The sequence below is a fragment of the Leptodactylus fuscus genome, chromosome 2, assembly GCF_031893055.1.
Source record: "Leptodactylus fuscus isolate aLepFus1 chromosome 2, aLepFus1.hap2, whole genome shotgun sequence".
NCBI lineage: Eukaryota > Metazoa > Chordata > Amphibia > Anura > Leptodactylidae > Leptodactylus > Leptodactylus fuscus.
This window is the reverse complement of record NC_134266.1, coordinates 163,012,740-163,034,022: the sequence shown is the minus strand read 5'-3', so window position 1 is coordinate 163,034,022 and position 21,283 is coordinate 163,012,740. Positions and strand designations below refer to the sequence as shown.

At 38.2% G+C, this 21,283-nt stretch overlaps 1 protein-coding gene across 18 annotated transcripts in view; it reads left to right on the top strand.

Annotated features, from left to right (window-relative positions):
* ABI3BP (ABI family member 3 binding protein) overlaps window positions 1-21,283 on the top strand; it is a 277,686-nt gene that overhangs the window by 193,981 nt on the left and 62,422 nt on the right. For 17 of the 18 annotated variants that reach the window (XM_075265013.1, XM_075265012.1, XM_075265014.1 and 14 more), the window contains 9 exons: window positions 404-475; window positions 567-647; window positions 1,194-1,271; window positions 2,150-2,224; window positions 7,223-7,297; window positions 9,331-9,402; window positions 9,905-9,973; window positions 10,386-10,454; window positions 13,622-13,699. In XM_075265013.1, the coding sequence (XP_075121114.1) occupies window positions 404-475; window positions 567-647; window positions 1,194-1,271; window positions 2,150-2,224; window positions 7,223-7,297; window positions 9,331-9,402; window positions 9,905-9,973; window positions 10,386-10,454; window positions 13,622-13,699 (669 nt within the window). The remainder of the gene's footprint in view (window positions 1-403; window positions 476-566; window positions 648-1,193; window positions 1,272-2,149; window positions 2,225-7,222; window positions 7,298-9,330; window positions 9,403-9,904; window positions 9,974-10,385; window positions 10,455-13,621; window positions 13,700-21,283) is intronic. The other variant, XM_075265017.1, reaches the window with a different exon arrangement.

Genomic DNA, 21,283 nt, shown 5'->3' with positions numbered 1-21,283 from the left:
TTTCTATCCACGTTTCGTGCGGAAACTGAGCAGAAACCGCATTGACCCCGTTATAATCTATGGGGTCCACAGTTTTCCCAGGTAAACACTTTTCTATACATATTGGTTTCCTCTCAGGAGATCCTCAAGTGGACTCCCTGAACGGAAACCCAAACGTAGATGTGAACCGAACCTTAAAGAGATGAGACTATTTCTTTAGAGGTGTTTCAGACTCATTGGAGCTGCATTACCTTAGAACAAAGTCTATGGAAATAAGCTCTGAACATGACCTCAACTTGTTCTGACTACTTTTTCATTTATTCACTCACTTTTTTGGTGAACACTTGTACCAATGACTGTAAAAAGACACAAATGAACATTTTATAAATGAAAATATTGAATAAAATAAATCTTTATTTTTCAGAGCCAAATAAAACAGAGCAACCTAGTTCCCCTAAATTCAGCAGAACAACAAAAAGTCCAACAATATCCACTGGTAAACTAAAATGATTTTAAATAATTTTTATATTATTATTTAATAATGCAGAATATTCCTGTACTTAATAAATATATTGTATTCTATACAGCGGTAAAACCAGTGCCCAACAAAAGGATGCCCATTAACCTCATTAGTCTTCACATATTTGCGGATCCAACAATACCAAGTGGTAAAGTTGTTAGCTTTATGTTAGCATGGCATGTTTATTTTTGCCTCTTTTCCTTTTATGCAAAGAGCACACACACAGTGCTATGAAATTCATACTTAGAGTTTGCTCCTTTTAGCCTTTCTTTTGCAATTCTCTCATTTCTGTAGATGCACAGATAGAGTACAGTTTGTTGCAGCAAACATAGCCATGGGCATTTTTTTTTCCATTTTTTTCAGTGTTTAATGTGACTCTCAGTCTCAAACTATGTTTGATGAGACATGGTTAATCCTTACATTGTTATATACGGAGTATATTAAACTCAACAAACTCTGCTCCGCCTGTAAATGTATTGCTATAAGAGTAAAGACTGGCTCCCAATGGTCTTCACAAAGTGCATTGAATGCTTTTTCTAGAGACACGTTCTACAAAGCCTGCCTAATCTAATCCTTTATTATATTTACAGTCCACTCCTTTCTGCTAGTGAATGGTCACATAATATATTCTTATTCCTAGTATTGTTTTACAGAAAGAAAATATGTAACATATGTTCTTTTATTTGCATTCCAGAAAAAACTGAGACACAAACCACCTTACCTCCCATTCCTAAAACAACTCAGTCAAACAAAATCTTACACTCAAAACCTGGTAATTTCCCAATTTTTTTAATGATTTTTATTTTATTATATATATTCTATATTGATAAGGTTATAAAGTACATGGTATACATTTAGCACCACAAATGTATATTATTCTCTATGGTTATAATGATATAAATCAACCTCAATTTTTTTAAATACTTTTAACTACTTAATATCCTGATCTTTTATTCAACAATTTTCACTGTAATGAATTCAATATAATCTCTATTTCCAAATGCAAGTATATTATATGTAATCATATAGCCCACCATCTCCAAAAAGAGATTTTTAAATATCTTTTAGTACTAGATAAAGTCTACCCATTCTCCTTTTTCCTCAGAAAAAAATATTTTCCTGATGGCATGAAATTAAGTCATTATTATTATTATTATTATTATTATTATTAATAATAATAATAATAATAATAATAATAATAATTACATATGTTATTAATATAATTAAATATAATAATAATAACAATAATAATAAATTGTTATTATTATTGTTATTATTATTATTATTATTATTATTATTATTATTATCATATAGTGTAAAAATAACTCACTACCGTTTCCTAATTGCTGTAATGTATCAACCACTGAAGATCTTGAAAAGGCAACTTCTAGCTACATAATTTTGTTGGATTCAGTTTTGTATTTTGGATTTGTGATGTGTTTATGACATTTTCATGAACTAATTCAAAGTTTTCACTTATTGAAAGGGAAATCCTACAAAGATTATGACAACTATTGCAATGTCTCTCGGGTTGAACATCTAGGTTGTTTCTTTATTTTTGTTGAAAGCTTCAAGTTAGATGAAATTGTATAAGATGGTGCCATACTGAATTTTTACTGTAATGAGCCTTTGTTTTGTTCTTCATCACAGCTCCAAAATCAACACAGAGAATGCCTATAAATGTTATTAGTCTTCAGATCTTTGAAGAACCAGATGTACCTTTGGGTAAAGAGCCTTTCATGTTAATTGACTGCATATCTGAGACAACCATAAAACTGGATTTATTGTCATTTACTGTCATGTACACATGCTCATTTATGTGAGCTGGATGTACACCTGTTAGAGGCTGAACATGGCAAATCAAGTGTCTTTATCAGGGTCCTTCAAGCTCTTTGTTTTATATACCATTACCTCAGATCTCCTTTTAAAGGCGAGATAACAGTCTGATCATTTATATGAATATCTATAAACCTATTTGTAAATGAATCTTCACAGTGTGAAAAGTTTAGCTTAAAAAGGATGTTTCACCACCTCTAACCTCCAACAGACACTGCTTTATTCATTTTTGAAGAGATGGATTTTTTTCTCTAGCTCCCACTGTTGCCAAGTAATCTGTGCTATTAATTTTGGCAGCTGATATGCTATTTAGGCTCTCTACTGTGAAGTATGCTTGACCAGAGCTGACAAGGGGCATGAATCAGGGCTTTGACACTCTCTTCCCCTGGGTGGACAGTATCAGATCTCAGAATTACACCCCTGTGCCTGCTCCTCCCTGAGACCACCCACTTTACAGTAGAGACCCTATTAGTATATTGGGCACAAAAACTAAACAATTTCTCAGGATCTGTTGTGGCTAGAGAAAAAATTCCAACAGCACTGGAATCAGTGGAACACCGTCTATTAAATGATGCAAAGAACTGTAGTTGGAGGAGGTGGGAAAATCTTCCTCTTTAAGTCAGAAACAATTGCACCTACAAGTGAACATGTTTGTGACTACCACATTATCCTACATATTACCCTACTCCTTCCACAACTATCTGCCTGGCTTTGACAAACTAAGTTGATACACTGAATGGCCATTTTATTATAGACAATCATCTATTAGAGCTTTAGTCCTCTGTTGGCTTACAAGAACAGTAACAATTCATCATGGCATACAAAGGTATCACCCCCAGTTATGAGGACCAAGGATGTACCAATAAGATAAGATAATCCTTTAATAGTCCCACAGTGTTGAAATTTTGGCATGTTAGAGCAGCATAGTAATACAGATACAGGATAACGCTGGGTTCACACCTGCGTCTGGGGTCTCCGTTCTATGGTTTCCGTCTTCTGCATGCCAGAAGACGGAAACCATAGACCGGGTCCGGCCGTGCGCGGCAGTGAGCGTTTTGCGCTCTCCGCCACGAAACCGGATTTTTTTATCCGGACACAGAGTAGTGCATGTCCGACTCTGTGTCCGGATTATAAAACCCGGTTTCGCGGCGGAGAGCGCAAAATGCTCACCGCCGCGCACGGCCGGACAGCTTTATCACCCATTCAAATGAATGGGTGAGAAAGTCTCCTGCAGGTTTCCGTATCCTGCCTGTGTTTTAGGCAGGAAACGGAAACCTAAGTACGGAGACCGGGCCGCAGATGTGAACGAGCCCTAATACACAGTAATATATTACAGACTTAGGCACACATATGTTGAGAAGAGAAGATATACTAGGAGTCCATAGCAGCTAAGGAACAGAAGAAGAAATAAGGAAGACTTCATAATCATTAGTTTTCTGTGCGGAGTGATCTTCACTTGGACTGATGTAGATTATACAGCCTGGTTGCGGTTGGAAGGAAGGACTTGTGATAGCGCTCCTTCTCACACTTGGGGTGGAGCAGACGGTCACTTACAGTGCTGCCAAGTCCCATCAAGGTTCCATACATGGGGTAGGATTTGTTCTCCCACCTGGAGGTCATCACGGACAGTATCCTTCTGTCACCCACCACCTGTACTGGGTCCAGGGGGCTCCCCAGGACAGAGCTGGCCCTTCTGATCAGCCTGTCAAGTCTATTTCTGTCCCTGGTTGATACACTGCTTCCCCAGCAGGCCACACTGAAAAAGATGGCTGAAGCAACCACAGAGTTGAAGAAGGCTCTAAGAAGTGGCCCCTGGACTCCGAAGGCCCTCAGTCTCCTGAGTAGGTAGAGTCTGCTGTGGCCCTTTCTGTGCAGCGCCTCCAGGTGATCAGCCCAGTCTAGTTTATTGTTGAGGAGCAAACCCAGATACTTATAGGTCCTGACTATCTCAATACTTGTCCCTTGGATCTCCATCAGGGTCGGAGCACTACTCCGTTTACTAAAGTCCACCACCATTTCCTTGGTCTTCCCAGCATTAATCCTGAGGTGGTTCTGCTGGCACCATTCAACAAAATCCCGATTTAAGTCTCTGTATTCCCTATCGTCGCCATCAGTGATAAAGCCTACTATAGCAGAGTCATCGGAGTAGTCCTGTAAGTAACAGCTGAATGAGTTGTGCCTAAAGTCAGCAGTGTACAGTGTGAAGAGAAATGGGGCAAGAACTGTACCTTGTGGTGTCCCCGTACTACAGATCAAAGTGTCAGACACACAGTCCTGGGCTCTCACATACTGAGGGCGGTTTCTCAGGTAGTCTAGGATCCAGTTGGACAGGTGATGGTCCACACCACCAAGGTTCAGCTTCTCCCTCAGTAGCCCTGGCTGAATGGTGTTGAAAGCACTGGAGAAGTCAAAGAACATTATTCTCACAGTGTTCCCAGGTTTCTCTAGGTGAGAGAGAGCTCTATGAAGAAGGTGGATGATGGCGTCATCTACCCCAATGCCCGGCCGATAGGCAAACTGAAGGGTGTCCAGAGCGGAGCTCACTAGGGGGCATAAGTATGTCAGGATCAGTCTCTCTAGGACCTTCATCAAGTGGGATGTCAGTGCTACAGGTCGGTAGTCATTGTAGCCCATCGGGTTGGGTTTCTCTGGGACTGGTACCACACAAGATGTTTTCCACAGTTGAGGTACCACTCCCAGCTTTAGACATACCACACACCATTACTTCTAATCCACTAAACTGAATGGTTAATATCTGGCAGGAAGTGTTTATAGAATGTTTCTGCTTGCTCCATATTGTGACCCAGCATGGTGCAACAGATATATAGATTCATCTAACCAGGCAATGTTTTTACATTATTCATTGATCCAATGTTTGCACTCTTTGCCCACTAGTGTCTTCTTTTTCCATTTTCTTAGACAGGCATGATACTATAACTGGTTGTCTGGTGTTATAGCCCCTCCATACAATAGAATGATGAATTGGGCATTCAGACACATTAGTTGGAGTACCACTATGGAATTCAGTGGCAATCTGCTTGACTGTGTATCGCTTGTTGATCACATTGATTCTTGAAAATCTCCGATTTCTTTACATCCATAGGATTGTTTTTTTTTTCACTGGATGCTTTTCCATTATCACACCATTCTCAGTATACTTTCTACAATGTTGCATGAGAAAACGCCAAAGGTTGCCCCATATAGTCTAGTGCTGATGACCATGCCTCATTTATAGTTATTCAGATGGCTTAATTTTTCCCATTCTATTGTGGATTCACACTGAAACTGATACATAGTAAACTTACTTGATTTTGTGCTGCACCACTGGGTCATGTGTCTAATTTCCTTACATGGAAGCTCCAATAGTGATAGAGCAGATATCTCAAATAAAGTGGCCATTCAGTATATATCCCCATGCTAAGGACAACTGTAACTGGCTGACATTACCATAATGCATTTTAAAGGGTGTTTCGTGACATCCCCAGAAGTCAAAGAAGAGACTTACTCATAAGCATTGGAGAGCCACTCGCTGCAGTGGCCCCAGCCATTCCATGTATTACATAGTCAGTTTGTCACTTAACCACTTCCGGACCGCCCATAGAGTATATACGTCCGGGAAGTGGTTGCCTTGTTCTGACAGGACATGCCGTTGCATCCTATCAGAACGCAGCTATTGCACGAGATCGTGCAATTGCTGAAGCTGGGAGCTGGCTGTAACTTCAGCCGGAGCTCCTAGAGAGAAGACAGGGAAGGTTTATTCCCTTCCCTGCCTTCTCAATCGCTGTGTATACAGCACTCAATGAGCGCTGTATACACAGCTATGCGCGCCGCCATCATGCAGTCGCCCTCTGACCAGGCGGTCACGTGAATCGCCGGGCTCAATGTCTTGGAAGAGCTGCTGGGTCCTACTGGACCCAGATCAGCTCTGTATACTGTGTATACAGCGTGCAGGAGGCTGTATTCCTCCTACAACTGGGTCTAAATGTACCAGCCCCAGTTATAGGGAAAATCAGCCTCTCTAACAAAGAAAAAGTGATCACATGTCCCCAAAAGTCTCTTATGACCTTATAGGGACACCATCTGAAAAAAATATATATAAAAAAAAATTATAAAAAAGTTTAAAAAATTTTAAATAAAATAATTAAAAAATAAGTAAAATAATAAGTAAAATAATACACCAATAAAATGCCATTATTAAAGGTTATAGCCCCACCCCCGACGACACCACATAAAATAAAAAATACTGTAATGGAGAGGAAAAACTATTTTATAAAGTTTTTCAGTGGCACTGTGTGTTATTAAATTAAAAAAAAAAAAAAAAAAAAGAAAAGTGAAAACCAGACACAAGTTCCCTCCTATTTTGTTTATATTTTTCCAGATGTAAAAAAAAAAGAAAACATATTCGAAAAATTCGAAAATAAAAACAACATAAAATTAAGCCCTATGTGTCCCCCAAAAAAAGACGCAGAAATTAGTTGAATGAGACGTAAAAGAAAAATGTTACACCGCACATACAAAATAAACCGAAAATGTGTCTGGTCCTGGACCACAAATTGGCCCAGTACTGAAGTGGTTAAATGGGCATCTTGTAAAACTAGCAGCTGCTAGAAAAATGTATTTGCAGATGTGGATTCAATGAAGGTTGATCATTACAATGGCTTCTTTTCACAAAGGGTTGGACTTTGTGAGATAGCCTATTTATGGTAATTATCTACCTCCACTAGATAATAAGTTTTATGGTCTTTTCGTATTTCTTATAGTTAAGGTCTAGGAAAGTAATTGGGCTACACAGATGCATGTAATACAACCACATACACTGTATTATCAAGTAACTTGGATTACTTATATTGAAAAACTACCAACTACTAAAACTGTTGTATTTTTCAGTTTCTAACACAACACAAAGACCTTTTCAGTCCACAACTACACAAAAGCCTGAAAGTCCTCCTCATTCAAAACCTGGTAAATATTTTAACTACAGTATTTGTGGTGCTCATACTTACTAGTGATTGGTCCAACTGAGGGGCTAGACAATAGGATAGTTTATAGGCAAATAATAATTAATCACAACTACATTTTTAGGTAGTATTGCACTATGTCCACACTTGTCTCATAAGCTCAGCGTTAATTTGACTCATTATACAGTAGATAGGATGGGTCTGGTTTCATCTCCTTTATAGGAGATCCCATTGACACTAAATAGGGTGAGCTGCTCTCTTTTTTTCACTGGACAAAATAGTGCAGTAGACAATGCTATTCTGCCCAGCATAATTTGGTAAAACAATGAAAAGGTTACAGTCTCCTTGCTACTGATCCCAGGAATCTGGGAGATGTCTAGTGTAACTATTAGGCACTTGACAAAATCGACCAAATGATTAAAATAACCCTATCTATTCATGGAGCAAAAGTTTGCCTTAGCTACTACTAACTTATACTGGAGTATTTAGTATTACTATAGTGATCCCAAATGTGTTGAATTAGTAGTCCACAAGGTCAGCAGCATAGTCAAATGCAGATTGTAAATGCCACATCATTATTAAATGATCAACATTTGCCAAGAATTTCAAAAGCAGTAAAATCAAATGTCTATATCTGATTGAAATACACTCAACCCTTGGAGTATAGATCAAATATCACAAGAAGCAATCTAAAGGGATTATGTGTCTTATTAAGGAAAGACAGTTCAGGGACTTATTAGATCATGCATGCCCTGCTAGGACTTCTTGGTAAGGAATATGCAAATGGTGAAAAAAGAGGAACTTGCTCCTAGTGCCTCCTTGCAGAAGGTAGCTCCCTGTAGATTAATGCATGGTTTTCAAATAAACCTAAGGGTATACTCTGAGGATAATAGCAAAACTAGAATAACTCCTCCAAAATGAAGAGGATGCTATCCATCTGCATACTGGACCCTCTTTCTTTTGGAGGAGTTATTCTGGCTTGACTGTTATTCTCAGATTATGCCTTTAGGATTCTTTGAAAACCCTGCATTAATCTACAGATAACTACCTTACAAAAGGTGGTGCTAATAGCGAGGTCCTTTTTTTTTTACCACTTAGTTCTTATTTGCATATTCTTTACACAGATAGCAAAGTAATATATATGCTATGCCATTGGTTTACAGTATTGCTGCACGTGGACAGTGTTTTACCATAATAATCTGTGTGCAATAAGAAACCTTAGTAGTCTAATACCAAATATGCATGAGGAATAAAGCCACAAAGTTTGTTGCTACTTACAAATATAGCTCCAGGTTTGGCAGAGATCACAAAAAAATGTTCTTATACATAAAGGTTATCATAACCAGCATATACTGGCAAATCTGCAGGTATTGGCATGAAACCTATAAGATGCAAGTCCTTTGAACCATATGGTTCCAATCTAAAGAAAGAAGTTACTGAATGCTAATATTGTTCTTTGAGGGCATTATTCGCCATGGGAGCAATAATAATAATTCTTCTTTCTTCTTAATAATCAAAATTGTAATATCTCAGACTAAGGAAGTGACTTTCCTACATATACTGTAGGTTAGGGTCCCCTGAATCAAGGAGTGTTTTCCCTTGTTGAATCAGTGCCTCTATTTCTAAGATATCACAGTTTTGTCAATATGCAAATAAGCTCTTTATAGCAACAAGGGGGTTGACACTTCCTCTCAAGCTCTTATTTTCACATTGACAAAAAGAGTGATCTCTTAAAGTCACCAAATAACCAAAGGAAAACACTGATACATATGACCCTAACCTATCTATCTGTGAGGCTGGATTTATATGCTGGCTTCTGGTAAGAGACCCTCTTTAAGGGCAAAATTTACATAACCCTGAACATAGTTTTCATAACTTATTAGTAATAAATTCAATCTCTGTGTCTATCCCCTGCAATCATGGCTAATATGACAAAATCATAATATGATTTTTGCCATTTATTTGCTGATTTCCAACTCCAGTTGACAAACCTTGTTTTCGGTATTAAAAAAGACGTATCATCGAATTTTTTTACAGTTCCAACGCAAAAGGTTTCAACACCAATAATCAAAAAACCCAAACCAACTCCTCGGACTCATGCAAAACCTGGTAATACATTTACATGTGTTTTATTTGCTTTCTTCTCAGTATTACTGTCACGTTTATAGGCCCACAATCTGCTATTTTAACGTTGCAGTTATTTATGAAAATATGATAAAGTAAGACATTTTTATGAAGATTCATGAACTGGAGAGTTACTAAGACGCGCCATTAAGTGAACAAGTTTCTGTATTATTTTGCGCGTGTGCGGTGCCTTCACTGCTAATGTTATAAGGTAACAGCCTTGGCTGCTCTCTTAACTTTACAGGAGCAACAAATTGGGTCTAGTGGAACCATGCAGATTTGTTGCAGAAAGTTCTGAAACTAAGTATAAAATTGCAGTGAGATATATGAAACTGATTTTCAGTTGGAAAAATTTATCTAAGAAATCTGCCTTTCGTGAACATACCGCAAAAGCAGTGTGTATTTGTTCAGAGGCTTTACTTGTTTTACAGGTATACTTTGGAATTGCATGGATATATGTTTAGAAACTGAAATTATTTCTTAACAGTTACCACAGGAGCTCCCAAGAATACTACTAAACCTAAACATCCACATGTGATTCATCCAACTACGTTGGGTAACAAGCAGACACATCTTCTTGTGAATGGCTTCTTTTTCCTGTAATATGGTCCATTGCCTCCATTATTCATAGTTGACATGCTGTGTTGTCATTCATGAAACGTGCAAGCTGTTTTCCATCCATACTTCTGTTAAATATGTATTCTTTTTTTCATCAAAATCTTTGTGCCATCATCATCCTGCTTCTATGCTGAGTGCGCAGCATGCCACCATATTCTACAACCATCCTGGAAAAAAAAACATCATCTTTTTTCTTTTACCATTAAACTTCCATTTACATTTCAGAAGCAACATTCCATCATCAGCACAATCTTGCTGCACTGAGCTGCATGGCCATGTAAAGGACTCATCACAACATCACTGACTAAAGTCTATTGTACTTTACTTACCCATTGTGTTTCTATTTTCAGCGCCATACCGACTGCAGCATAGCTCTACCAGGCCAAAAACATCCCTCAGACCACGGACTAGACCTCCTGGTAATTCTAACATGTTTCTTTTCATGGAAGCATAACATATCTTATTCTTTATGTAACAGATTGTGTTCATTCATATTGGAATCCTTTGTATTTGTTTAAAGGGCTTAATTTTAGTAGTCGCTCTTAGGCTGCATTCACACTGAGTAACGCTGGCGTTTTTTGTGCTTATTTTTGCACATAGCGCCGCGTTAATGCCACGTTAACGCCGCGCTATGTGCAAAAATAAGCACAAAAAACGCCAGGGTTACTCAGTGTGAAAGCAGCCTTAGACTCAAGTTCTCCCCTTGGAACCTCTAGGTGTAAAGTTATAGTTGCTAAGTTTTCCAGTGCAATTTTTTTCCAGTCTGAACGTCTGTTCTTTACTGCCGTAGTTAAAACATTTCAGCAGGCAGCTTAATAATTGCAATAACCCCCTGCCCCCAAAAGTAAAATAATAAGTAAAAAAAAAAAAAAAAAAAAAAAGCTTTCTTCTGTTATGGTTTTTACTTTCTAATGGAAGAAAAAGTCATACGTACAGGACTTTTTCTTCTCTAACGAAAATAAACAAACATGATGGAAGAAAGTGTCCAGTATGTTTTTTCAATTATAGTCAATGGGAATGGACGTAAACAGAGGGGACTCCGTCTGTGTCCATTATGCTACTACCTTTAATGTCCGATGTTGTCATCCTATGACAGATAACAGCAATGGACTAGAACAGGAGTGTGCAACCTTTGGCACTCCAGCTGTTGTAAAACTACAACTCCCAGCATGGGTACTTGCTCCGCTGTTCTTGGAACTCCCATGGAAGTGAATAGAGCATGTTGGGAGTTTTAGTTTCACAGCAGCTGGAGAGCCGAAGGTTGCTCACCACTGGTCTAGAATATTCGTAGTCTGAATATACATTAAGTCACTTGATGTGCTGTTTGCTACATATTCTGAAAATAAAATAGGAGTACCCATTTCTTTAAAATTGACAAAATTATTTCAGGCAAATGCATGGATTTCTTAAATTAGAAAATAGGTCACTTTTAAATAAAAAATGTGGCACATTTTTTGACACATTTTTGTTTCACCACTAACTATCTGTAATCGTCTGTGATTTAGAACATCCAAAACATGATGAATTCCAAGTCAAAACCATGAATTGAAAGCGAAAACAAATTAGATCATTTGATGACTTGCAAATACCCTTGTATATCAGAACTATTTCATTGTAAACACTTATGACAGTTCAGGAATGTTTAGGCTTGTTGCCTTATGACTAACCATGTACTTCTTCTATGACCATTCTTCTCATCTAAGGGTGCATTCACACTGAGTAAACGCTAGCTTATTCTGAACGTAAAACACGTTCAGAATAAGCGGCGTCTAAAGCAGCTCCATTCATTTCTATGGGAGCGGGGATACGAGCGCTCCCCATAGAAATGAATGGGCTGCTTCTTTCACTCCGTGCAGTCCCATTGAAGTGAATGGGGAGTGTCGGCGTATACGGCAAGCTCTGCTCATGCCGGAGCGTACACGCCGGCACTCCCCATTCACCTCAATGGGACTGCACGGAGTGAAAGAAGCAGCCCATTCATTTCTATGGGGAGCGCTCGTATCCCCGCTCCCATAGAAATGAATGGAGCTGCTTTAGACGCCGCTTATTCTGAACGTGTTTTACGTTCAGAATAAGCTAGCGTTTACTCAGTGTGAATTCACCCTAAAAGCTGTGGGTGGCAGTTTGCCCATGCCCTCCTAAGATAATAGGGGGGGTAACTATAGATGATGCAGAGCTAGTAGTTGCAGTAGGGCCATGGTGTCTGAATGGATACAGACATTACAAGTAATATCTTCTTGATACTCCCATTCTTCACTACACATCAGACCACCTAGTGGTGAAAAATGCGTTGCATTGACTAGCTTTAGATCATCTATTTAATGTGTTTAATGTGTTTTCTGTATTACTGTAGATATACAGTGCAGATTGTGCTGAAACTCTTTAACATTTTTAATAAATAATAATATTAAATATATATTTTTATTTTCTATATCAACATCTATATTAAAAAAAAAAAAAAAATCCTAACATTTTACTCTAGCTATTAAAGGGAGTCTATGATTGAATAAATCCATTTTCAACTAATACCACGTAGGAATAGCCTTTATTTTACAAATTATGTATGCAAATTATGCTCAGAGAGTTCAGGGGTGTTCTTCATGATGCTCCCTGCTTCAGTTCCCTACCTCTTCACTGTGTCAGTAGCCGACGATCTTATCTTCAGGATTGAAGTCCGGTGCATGCACAGTCAGCTCAATTCCCTAACCCTGTGAAGAGACATGGAACTGAAGCAGAGGGTGTCATGAAGAAGACACAGAGGTGGTGCTGTGGGCAATGACAAGCCTGTGCTCCAAGCACAAGGAGAACTCCCCCGTGCTCTCTAAGCATAATCTGCATAAAGACAAAAAACGGCATAACTTGAAAACGGGCACATGCAGTTTTATATACCACTAGAAAGCCGACAGTACGCTGAATGCACTGTTGGCTTTCCTGTTATGTGCACTAGGTGAAGAGCTATCTGTGTATTTACTGAGAGCGCTTCACTGTCAGAAGGGCATTCCTGACAGTCTAGCTGGGAGCACCCATCCTAACAGTACTGTGTCTAGCGCTATACTGTGAGGGGGTGTTCCTCACCACCCAGCAATGGCGCTGTGCTGTGAGGATGTCCCCCTCCTCCTGACAGTATTTGCCCATAGACTTATACTGCAGGGAACGTCCCTTATCGCTCATGGCTGGGCAGTAAGGAATGCCCCCTCACAGTATAGCGCTACACACAGTACTGTCAGGAGGGGCGTTCCCTGACTGCTAGGAATGCCCTTCTGACAGTGAAGAGCTATCAGTAAATGCACCGATATCTCTTCACCCAGGGCACATAATGGGAAAGCCGACTGCACTGAATTCAGTGCGCTGTCGACTTTCTAGCAGTATATAAAACTGTATGTGCCCGAGGACATTAAAGGTCCTCTGTAACTCATCACATAAAAACAAAGCCTAAAGTAATACAGTAAACAACATAAACAAAGAAAAGTATAGCTATAGAATACCAAAATCGCAAATACAAAAGCACTTTGGTCCTATAAGGAGTCAGTATCTGTAGAAAAAAATCTGAAACTCAAGTAGCTCTTTTTTACTGTTTCTTCTCTAGCACATAATGGGACAACTCAGGGACCAATAAGATCAAGACCTACTGGGGAGTTCAACTGGATACCTGGCACAATACCAGGTAACATGTCCATCATCATAGAAGGAGGTTTTTTTACTGTAAGAGCAGTGAAGCTAGGAAAATCTCTGCCAGTTAGTATGGTTCATTCTTTGAAAGAGTTTAAAGTGGTCTGGAAGTCTTCTCTGAAAATCAAACTATCACAAGTTATGGTTACTATATTGCTGTAGATGGCTGGTGATCCAATTACTGTATTTATTCTGTTTGCCATATTTGGAGCAAAGAATGAATTGACATTTGCCTCATAGGCAATAGTTCAGCTGTATGGGTTAGCTTGTTCACACTTATAACTGTCCTCAAAGCAAGGAGGGACCCGCCCCCACATCTCCACAGCAACAGGGCTACTAGTAGTCACTTGACCCAAAGCATAGAGCACAGAGACCAGGAGATAGGAGAATGAGCTGACATAAATGCAATGCAACAAAGGCGTAAGCAACGGCATGGGTAATAAAGTCTGTTCTGAAGTTACAGCCGGTTCCTTGTTTCAGCAGATGCACAATGTTGCGCAGCTGCTGAAAACTGCTTGGAAGTACCGAAACATCCTTACAGAACAAGGAAGCCACTATTCAGACATATATACCCTATGAGCGGTCCAGAAGTGGTTAAGAAATAGAACGATACAGCAGAAAGTTTTGGGACGGGTTACAGCCTTCAGTTAAGAACTGTAGGTGTGTGTTGAGGATAGGTTGGCTGGGAAAGTTTTTGCACCAGTGCTTCTGAACAATTAGCTAATCCCTGGCTCAGGGTTATTTTTCTTGCCTCCAGATCAACTAAACTAAATACATTTTTTAATAGATTTTTCAAACTATCTTTCTCTGCTTCTTTGTTTTTTCAAACCATCTTTCTATGTAACTATGTTCATTTCAAACCTTGAAGTTTAATGTCTTTTATGATGTAATCCATTAAAACTTCTAATCATTCCTATGGTAACATCATTTAGCCATTTCTAAATTATTTGTCTATTTGACATTTTCTAGTAATCTGACGTACTCTAATTTTACACCACCTAAGCCTAGGGTCAAATTTTAGTAAGAATTTAATTACTTTCCTTGCATGACTAATGTATTTGTTCGTAACACATACAGTACGCACGTACACAATCATATTGGCAGATGTTATGTCATTTCACACTTACATTATAAATACTAATAATGATCTTTTTTCTAGCTGGAGAAGGCTTTGCATATTATTGTGATAATAATTGTATTTATCATAATCTCGTTCACTGTGAATCCCATATTACTGTTTAGAGCAGTAAACCTATATAGTTTATAACACTATTGATTCATTCTTGTTTTCCAGTTTGTCTGTAACAAATGTGAAAATCTTTTTTTTTTGGTCCTTTCTCTCCATGGTGTTCTGATACTTGCTGATTGTGTGCGTTTATTTTTCTTCACAGTACATGACCAATTTAAGTTGTCCTTTCTTTTTATTATTATTGAGTCCAACAGAGTCTGGTTGCACCCAATTTGGCAGGTTTGGCCCATCCTAGAGTTTTTCCATTTGTTTCTGTGAGGCTACTCTCTGTCACAAACCCTTGCACCTATACACCACACATAAGCTTGTGCTAACCACTTATAATGGATTCTGCTATACAGTGCCCCCGTAGGTCCTTTATAGCTGGAATGCCTTCACAGATGCCTGACTACCTATGGCTGTGAATGTGGAGCGTGAAGGTCACAGAATACTTGGGTCAACAGCAGGTCAATGTTAGGTCAAAGAGTGACCAACGCCATTATAGTCCAAGTTCTGATAAGTAAGGGGTTGTCCTTAAGAATTGCTGAAATTAACTTGTAAAATACAGGTCAATTTAACTTACAGGTAATAGTGCAACACTTGAAACTTTCACATTATGCAGAGGAATGAATATTCTCTATCACCTGGATTTTCTTCCAAGAACTCATTGGATTTGTCACTGTCCCACTTGACCAAACCAGTCTATGCACTCTCCTGGACTTGGATAAGGGTTTTAGTGCAGTCAATCTCTCTAATAAGTAATTAATAAATGGAAAGAGATAATATTTAGCTGTGGTTACAATTGATGTAATAGTTCAAAGGATGGTGAGCCCATAATATATCATACACTAATATTTACCCATCGTACTGGACATCTTTCTTTCTCATGATTCCAGCCAAGATTAACTAAGACAATAGGCATATAGGTTTTATAGTACCTTTGGGGTGGGTGAGGGGTTGAGTGGTCAGCTTATAACATGACCATTTATGGTACAGGAATTTGAAGAAATCTTTTGACCAGTAGAGAAATACAGAATAATATTACAGAATAGGATGAAAACTACAGCTTATAGCTGTGCAACAAGAATTACATATAGACTAATCAGAAAGATATTAACCCTGTCATATCACACATCAATGAGACACTAAGATTTTGTAAACATGTTACCTATTACAGCTTCCAACACCAAAATTGGGCTTGCAATGGCTTCCACACTTTTAGAGTCTATTCGCACGTAGGAATCTGACACTTATTTGGGGTGGTTTATGCCCCCAAATCAGCAGCAAATTCTGCCCATAGTCTTGGAGGCAGAGATTGCAGCAGAACACTAAAAAAATAAGCATCCTGTACATTCTTGCTGCGGAGTCCTCAGGTCAAGACTTCACATTGATTAGTCCTATTCATCTGGGCTCCATTAGTGGTATAAAGCTGCAACAGAATACCACTCCGCAACGGCGTTCCTTCGTGGGAACCAGCAGCCAGATAATGGCAGACAGAAATCGAAGAGGTATACCTCTTCATTTTCTGCCAAGTCAATGGCCCCTAACAGGTTCACTCTTACAAGTTACTGACTTATTTCCTAGAAAAAAAAAACATCTAAGCCTTCTTCTACAACACCAATTAACACTTTGATTCCCGGTCTCTCACTCTGGACCACCAAAAGTCTAATTTCTGCTCCATTGTATCTCACTGTACAACTCACTGTCGTTCTGCATTTGTCCGCACCCTACTAGTGAACTGCATGGTAGATGGGCTCATGTCTGCTTTATTAACTTACACCCATTCTGTTCTCATTACTATTGTTGCCCCTCCTTAACATCAGTATGATGCAATTTTCATTTCCACAGGGCTCACCATCACATATTCTGGATCTTCATAGACTATCACTGGTGCTCAACAGCCCTTCATCATGTAATCTGGCAGCAAGTAAAGTGTTTACTGGCAGCCATCAAGAGTGACAAAGTCTAGCAGTATCACTACATATGGAAGCCCACCAGTCCTTTACAACACAATAAAGGGATTCTGCCACGAGAACTTACTGTATGAACCCAAACCCAAAGATAAATAGGTCACTTGAATCAAACAGTATTCTCCACCTGTGAATCAGTGTCTCTTTTGATAAGATATTGATGTTTTTATCATTATGCAAATGAGTTCTTTGGAGCAACGAGCATGTTGCTGTTTATTTTATTGGAGCAATGACAACACCCTCGCCGATAAAAAGAACTCAAATTTATATTGACAAAAAAGCCAATATCTCAGCAACAGAGGTACTGATTTATAAGGGGAAAACAGGTGACCTTTACCTATCTACAGGTCTAGGTTGATATATTGGGTTCTGGTAACAGGATCCCTTTAAGTTGCACAAACTTGTGGGGCGCAACATAAAATGTCATGATTAACATTTTAACAAAGTGGAGTACAGACAATTTTTCTGTAAGTGGGAAAATGTATCCCATTATATCTCTACATTATACAAGCATTTTGTACCATGTTCAGATCTTAAATGGCTCATAGTTTGTGTATATATGGTTTATTTTTTTGTGGGTTGTATTTGATTTAAGGTAAATAAAATAAGATTTTAGTGTAAAGAAGATCTTTTGACGCTGCCATTGTGACTTTTGTTTTTACACAAGCCAAATTCTGATCACAGTGTTCTGTGATTACATATTGCAATAGATCAGAAGATAAATGGAGGGCTGTAAAACATAGCTTGCACAGCTAAAAATAGATATAAATATAGTTAAAGTCCAGCCGTCTTAGGACATAAGATTTAACAACTGATTGACCATTTTTTAACCTTACATACTCTACTGATCTAAACTAAATATGACCGATGATGTAAACCTAATTAGTCTAAAAAAAATTGGCATTTTTATTTAAAAAAACATTTAAGTAGTGAAGAAAAGATGAAAAAAATACTATTGTATTGCCTGTGAAATTAAAAATGGGCCAGTATTAAACATTGATAAAGCGACATGTAGCTTATGGGGGAGAATAGCAAGTCAGGTAGGTGCCATAGACTCCTGTGTCCTGTTAACTGTATTGGTGGATTCTGATACAATTCATTATTAGGATGGATTATAACATGGGAAGTTATTTTTTGCCTCTGGGTTCTCACTTTGCAGTGGGCCCTGAATGATCTGAATGATCTAGAGCTGACCATTAACTGACTATTAAGGCTTTTTTTACAAATGTCCCAACAGATAGTTGTGCATTTTACATGAACAGACAGCAATTGTACAGTATTGTTTTGTCAAACATTATATTTGAAAAAAAATGCTATATTTAAAAGTTCCCTAATGGGACTTTAAAATGATTAAAAAATAAATAAAATTTGTACAAAAAAAAAAATATAAAAAAATTATACCACAATTAAATAATATGAAAAACATTTTGTAGTCAAAGTAACATTCAGATTTTGTAGCCAGACACATCTGAATATTTGTTCCAGTAATTGCTGGAAAACGCATCTAGTTACAAATTACAGTCATAATGTAAAATGCATCTTTTTCCATATAGTATGGGTCATGCCTTAACAAAGTCATTCTGTAGTTTTCCTGATTCATGTTTCCTCTAGTATACCTATGCCAATATGAGCTTAGAAGCAACCACTGGAAAATGGCAGCTGATGGAAAGAACATTGTGATCAAGTAGCAAGAGAAGTACAAGGTCCCACTACTGCCTTACCATGTTTAGAATATAGGTTCACTTTCTTCAATAGTAACCATTATCTTAGTCCAAGTGCCAAAACTGCAACCCAAAACCCACTAAATTATCACAAAGTGCCAACACGACAATTTAACCTTAATAGTCTGCAGATGCACAATTGTGGACAATTACAGACCCACAAAATACGGTTGTGTGAATGGGTCTTTACAGAGCTTTCAATGATACAAACAAGTTTGTACTGAAAGGTAATAGCTTGCATTTGGCAGAATTTCGAACAATTAGTGTTTACTATTTATATTGCACAGGATTTGTTTTATAGTGACCGTGCCATGTTATTACAACCAGTACTAGTATCACATGTCTACTATAAAACAGATACTGTGTGATATAAATAGTGTGGGGCCCCCACACAGTACAATCTTTCCCACAGTGGCCCCAACACAGTACAATTTGCTCCACAGTGATCCCCACACATTACAATCTGCTGCATAGTGGTCCCCACACAATATAATCTGTTCCACAAATGGGTGCCCACAGAGAGGGCTCTGAGTGCCACCTCTGGCACTCATGCTGTAGGTTCGCTATTACGGTCTTAGTCTATGAGTGAAATAGTTGTAATAAAGGCAACCTAACTGTAACAATTACTAAGACGCTAATAAAATATAAAGGGAATTGCCTATTTGAAATGAAACATTTCTGTTTCCTATTAATAAGGATCACATTAATAATTTTGCTTCTTGTTAGTACTGAGAGTTAGACATGGGTCGCCTGCTTAACACATTCTACTCCCTATTCCCACTTCCACCCACCCAACATTACAATATTACAGCTTGCACCAAATGACAACTTGACATGTGCTACATTTCATTATCACCCCTACAAAGAGTACACATGTATATATTTTCCATCAGTATATTACTTATTAATGTGTATGCAGTATGCTGTGTATTATATTGGGAATGGAAATCTAAGAGTTTGCTTGATTAGAAACAGAGCTTTCTTTTGTCAGCACATCACCATTTCACATAACTGACGTGGGATTATCATAACTTTATCAGCAATTATTCTTATTTAAAATAATGAGTTGTGCTGTCTGATATTCTTGGAAAATCATTTATATTAGCTTGGATAATGTATATATCACAATCCTGCCAAGAATCTACAAAAATCATTTTCAAATCTATGATAAATACTTTATAACATTACAATATAAATAATCTTTGCTGACATAGAGATCTTAAGAAACTACATAAAGGCCACTCATTTTATGTTCTGTGCAACACGGATTACAGCTGGTTCATGTCAACAGTGCTTTATTTCTAATCCCACTTCACTCTGATGATAGGACCCGCTATAATAGGATTAGATCAAATGACATAATTTAGTTAGATATAAAGTATATGTATATGCCAAAATGTGTCAGATTGTGCATGTTAATAAAAAAGGACCAAATCACTGCATTATACAATAGAACGTTACTTCTCATCATGTGTAACTGAGATATAAAAAAAGAAAGATGTCTGCACCACTTTTCATGAAGTTTGTCTTCAATGTGTTGATTTAGTTGAACCAGGGGCATAACTTGAGGGGGTGCAGAGGGTGCAGTCCCATCGGGGCCCAGAAGCTTTTTGGGGCCCAGAAGCACTGGCATCAGTATTGAGATTGCAACTTCCATCTGGCCCATAAACCAAGGAGACCCACAGATTACCATACTAAGGTTGATTAAACTCCTTAGCACCTTTAACCATCACTATCAAGAATTCGCTGTAGGGATGAGGTAGGGGGCCCCGGACAAAAGATTGCACAGGGGCTCACAAGACTTTAGTTACACCACTGAATTGGTCTGTCCCTTTTGGATCATCCCTTTACATGTGCTCTATAAGCATTAGCAAAACTAAAGTCAGTCCTATGTGCAGATTTTGAATGTGACCCCTACCTCATATTAGTGGCATATTCCTGATAACAGCAGTTTTGGATGTTATTGCAGTGTCTCTTACACTTAAAAGGAATATAGTCCCCTTAACCACCGTTATCAAGGAAATGGTGGGTAAGCAGAGTCTAGCATGTAACCAATGCTGGGAGATTCTGTATTCTGGCAAACAGATGATCTGGGGGAGTCCCGATAGTTGAATCCTCCTCAATCTAAAATTAATGGTTCATCATTAAAGGGTTATTCCAGTTCTTTGCTGTTAATGGCCTATCCTCAGGATAGATCATTGATAAGAGACCAATCGGGGTCCAACACCCGGGACCACATCCATTAGCTTTTCAATTTAGGTGTGAAATATAAATAGTAAAGAGGTCAGAGTGCTTGCACAAGTGTTGCGGTCCCTATAAACAGCTGATCAGCTGGGGTTTCAGGCATTGACAGTAATCTCTTATCTATGACCTATATGTATGTAAATAGGGAATATGCTGGCAACAATAATGCAACCTATATGGGGACAAGCAATTGTTTCTACAAATATACAATGATTGTTCCATTTAAGTGGAAGTAAATGGATGCCAATTGGCCTGTTCTGTTAGCATTCAGTGTTTGTTATGGGCAGATTCTTTCATATTTGTAGCTAGCTACTCCCTATATATAACATTAACAAACATATATATAAAATACATTATACGTTATATATACACACATAATATATACTATGTAATGGATAGAATGAAGCACATTAGAG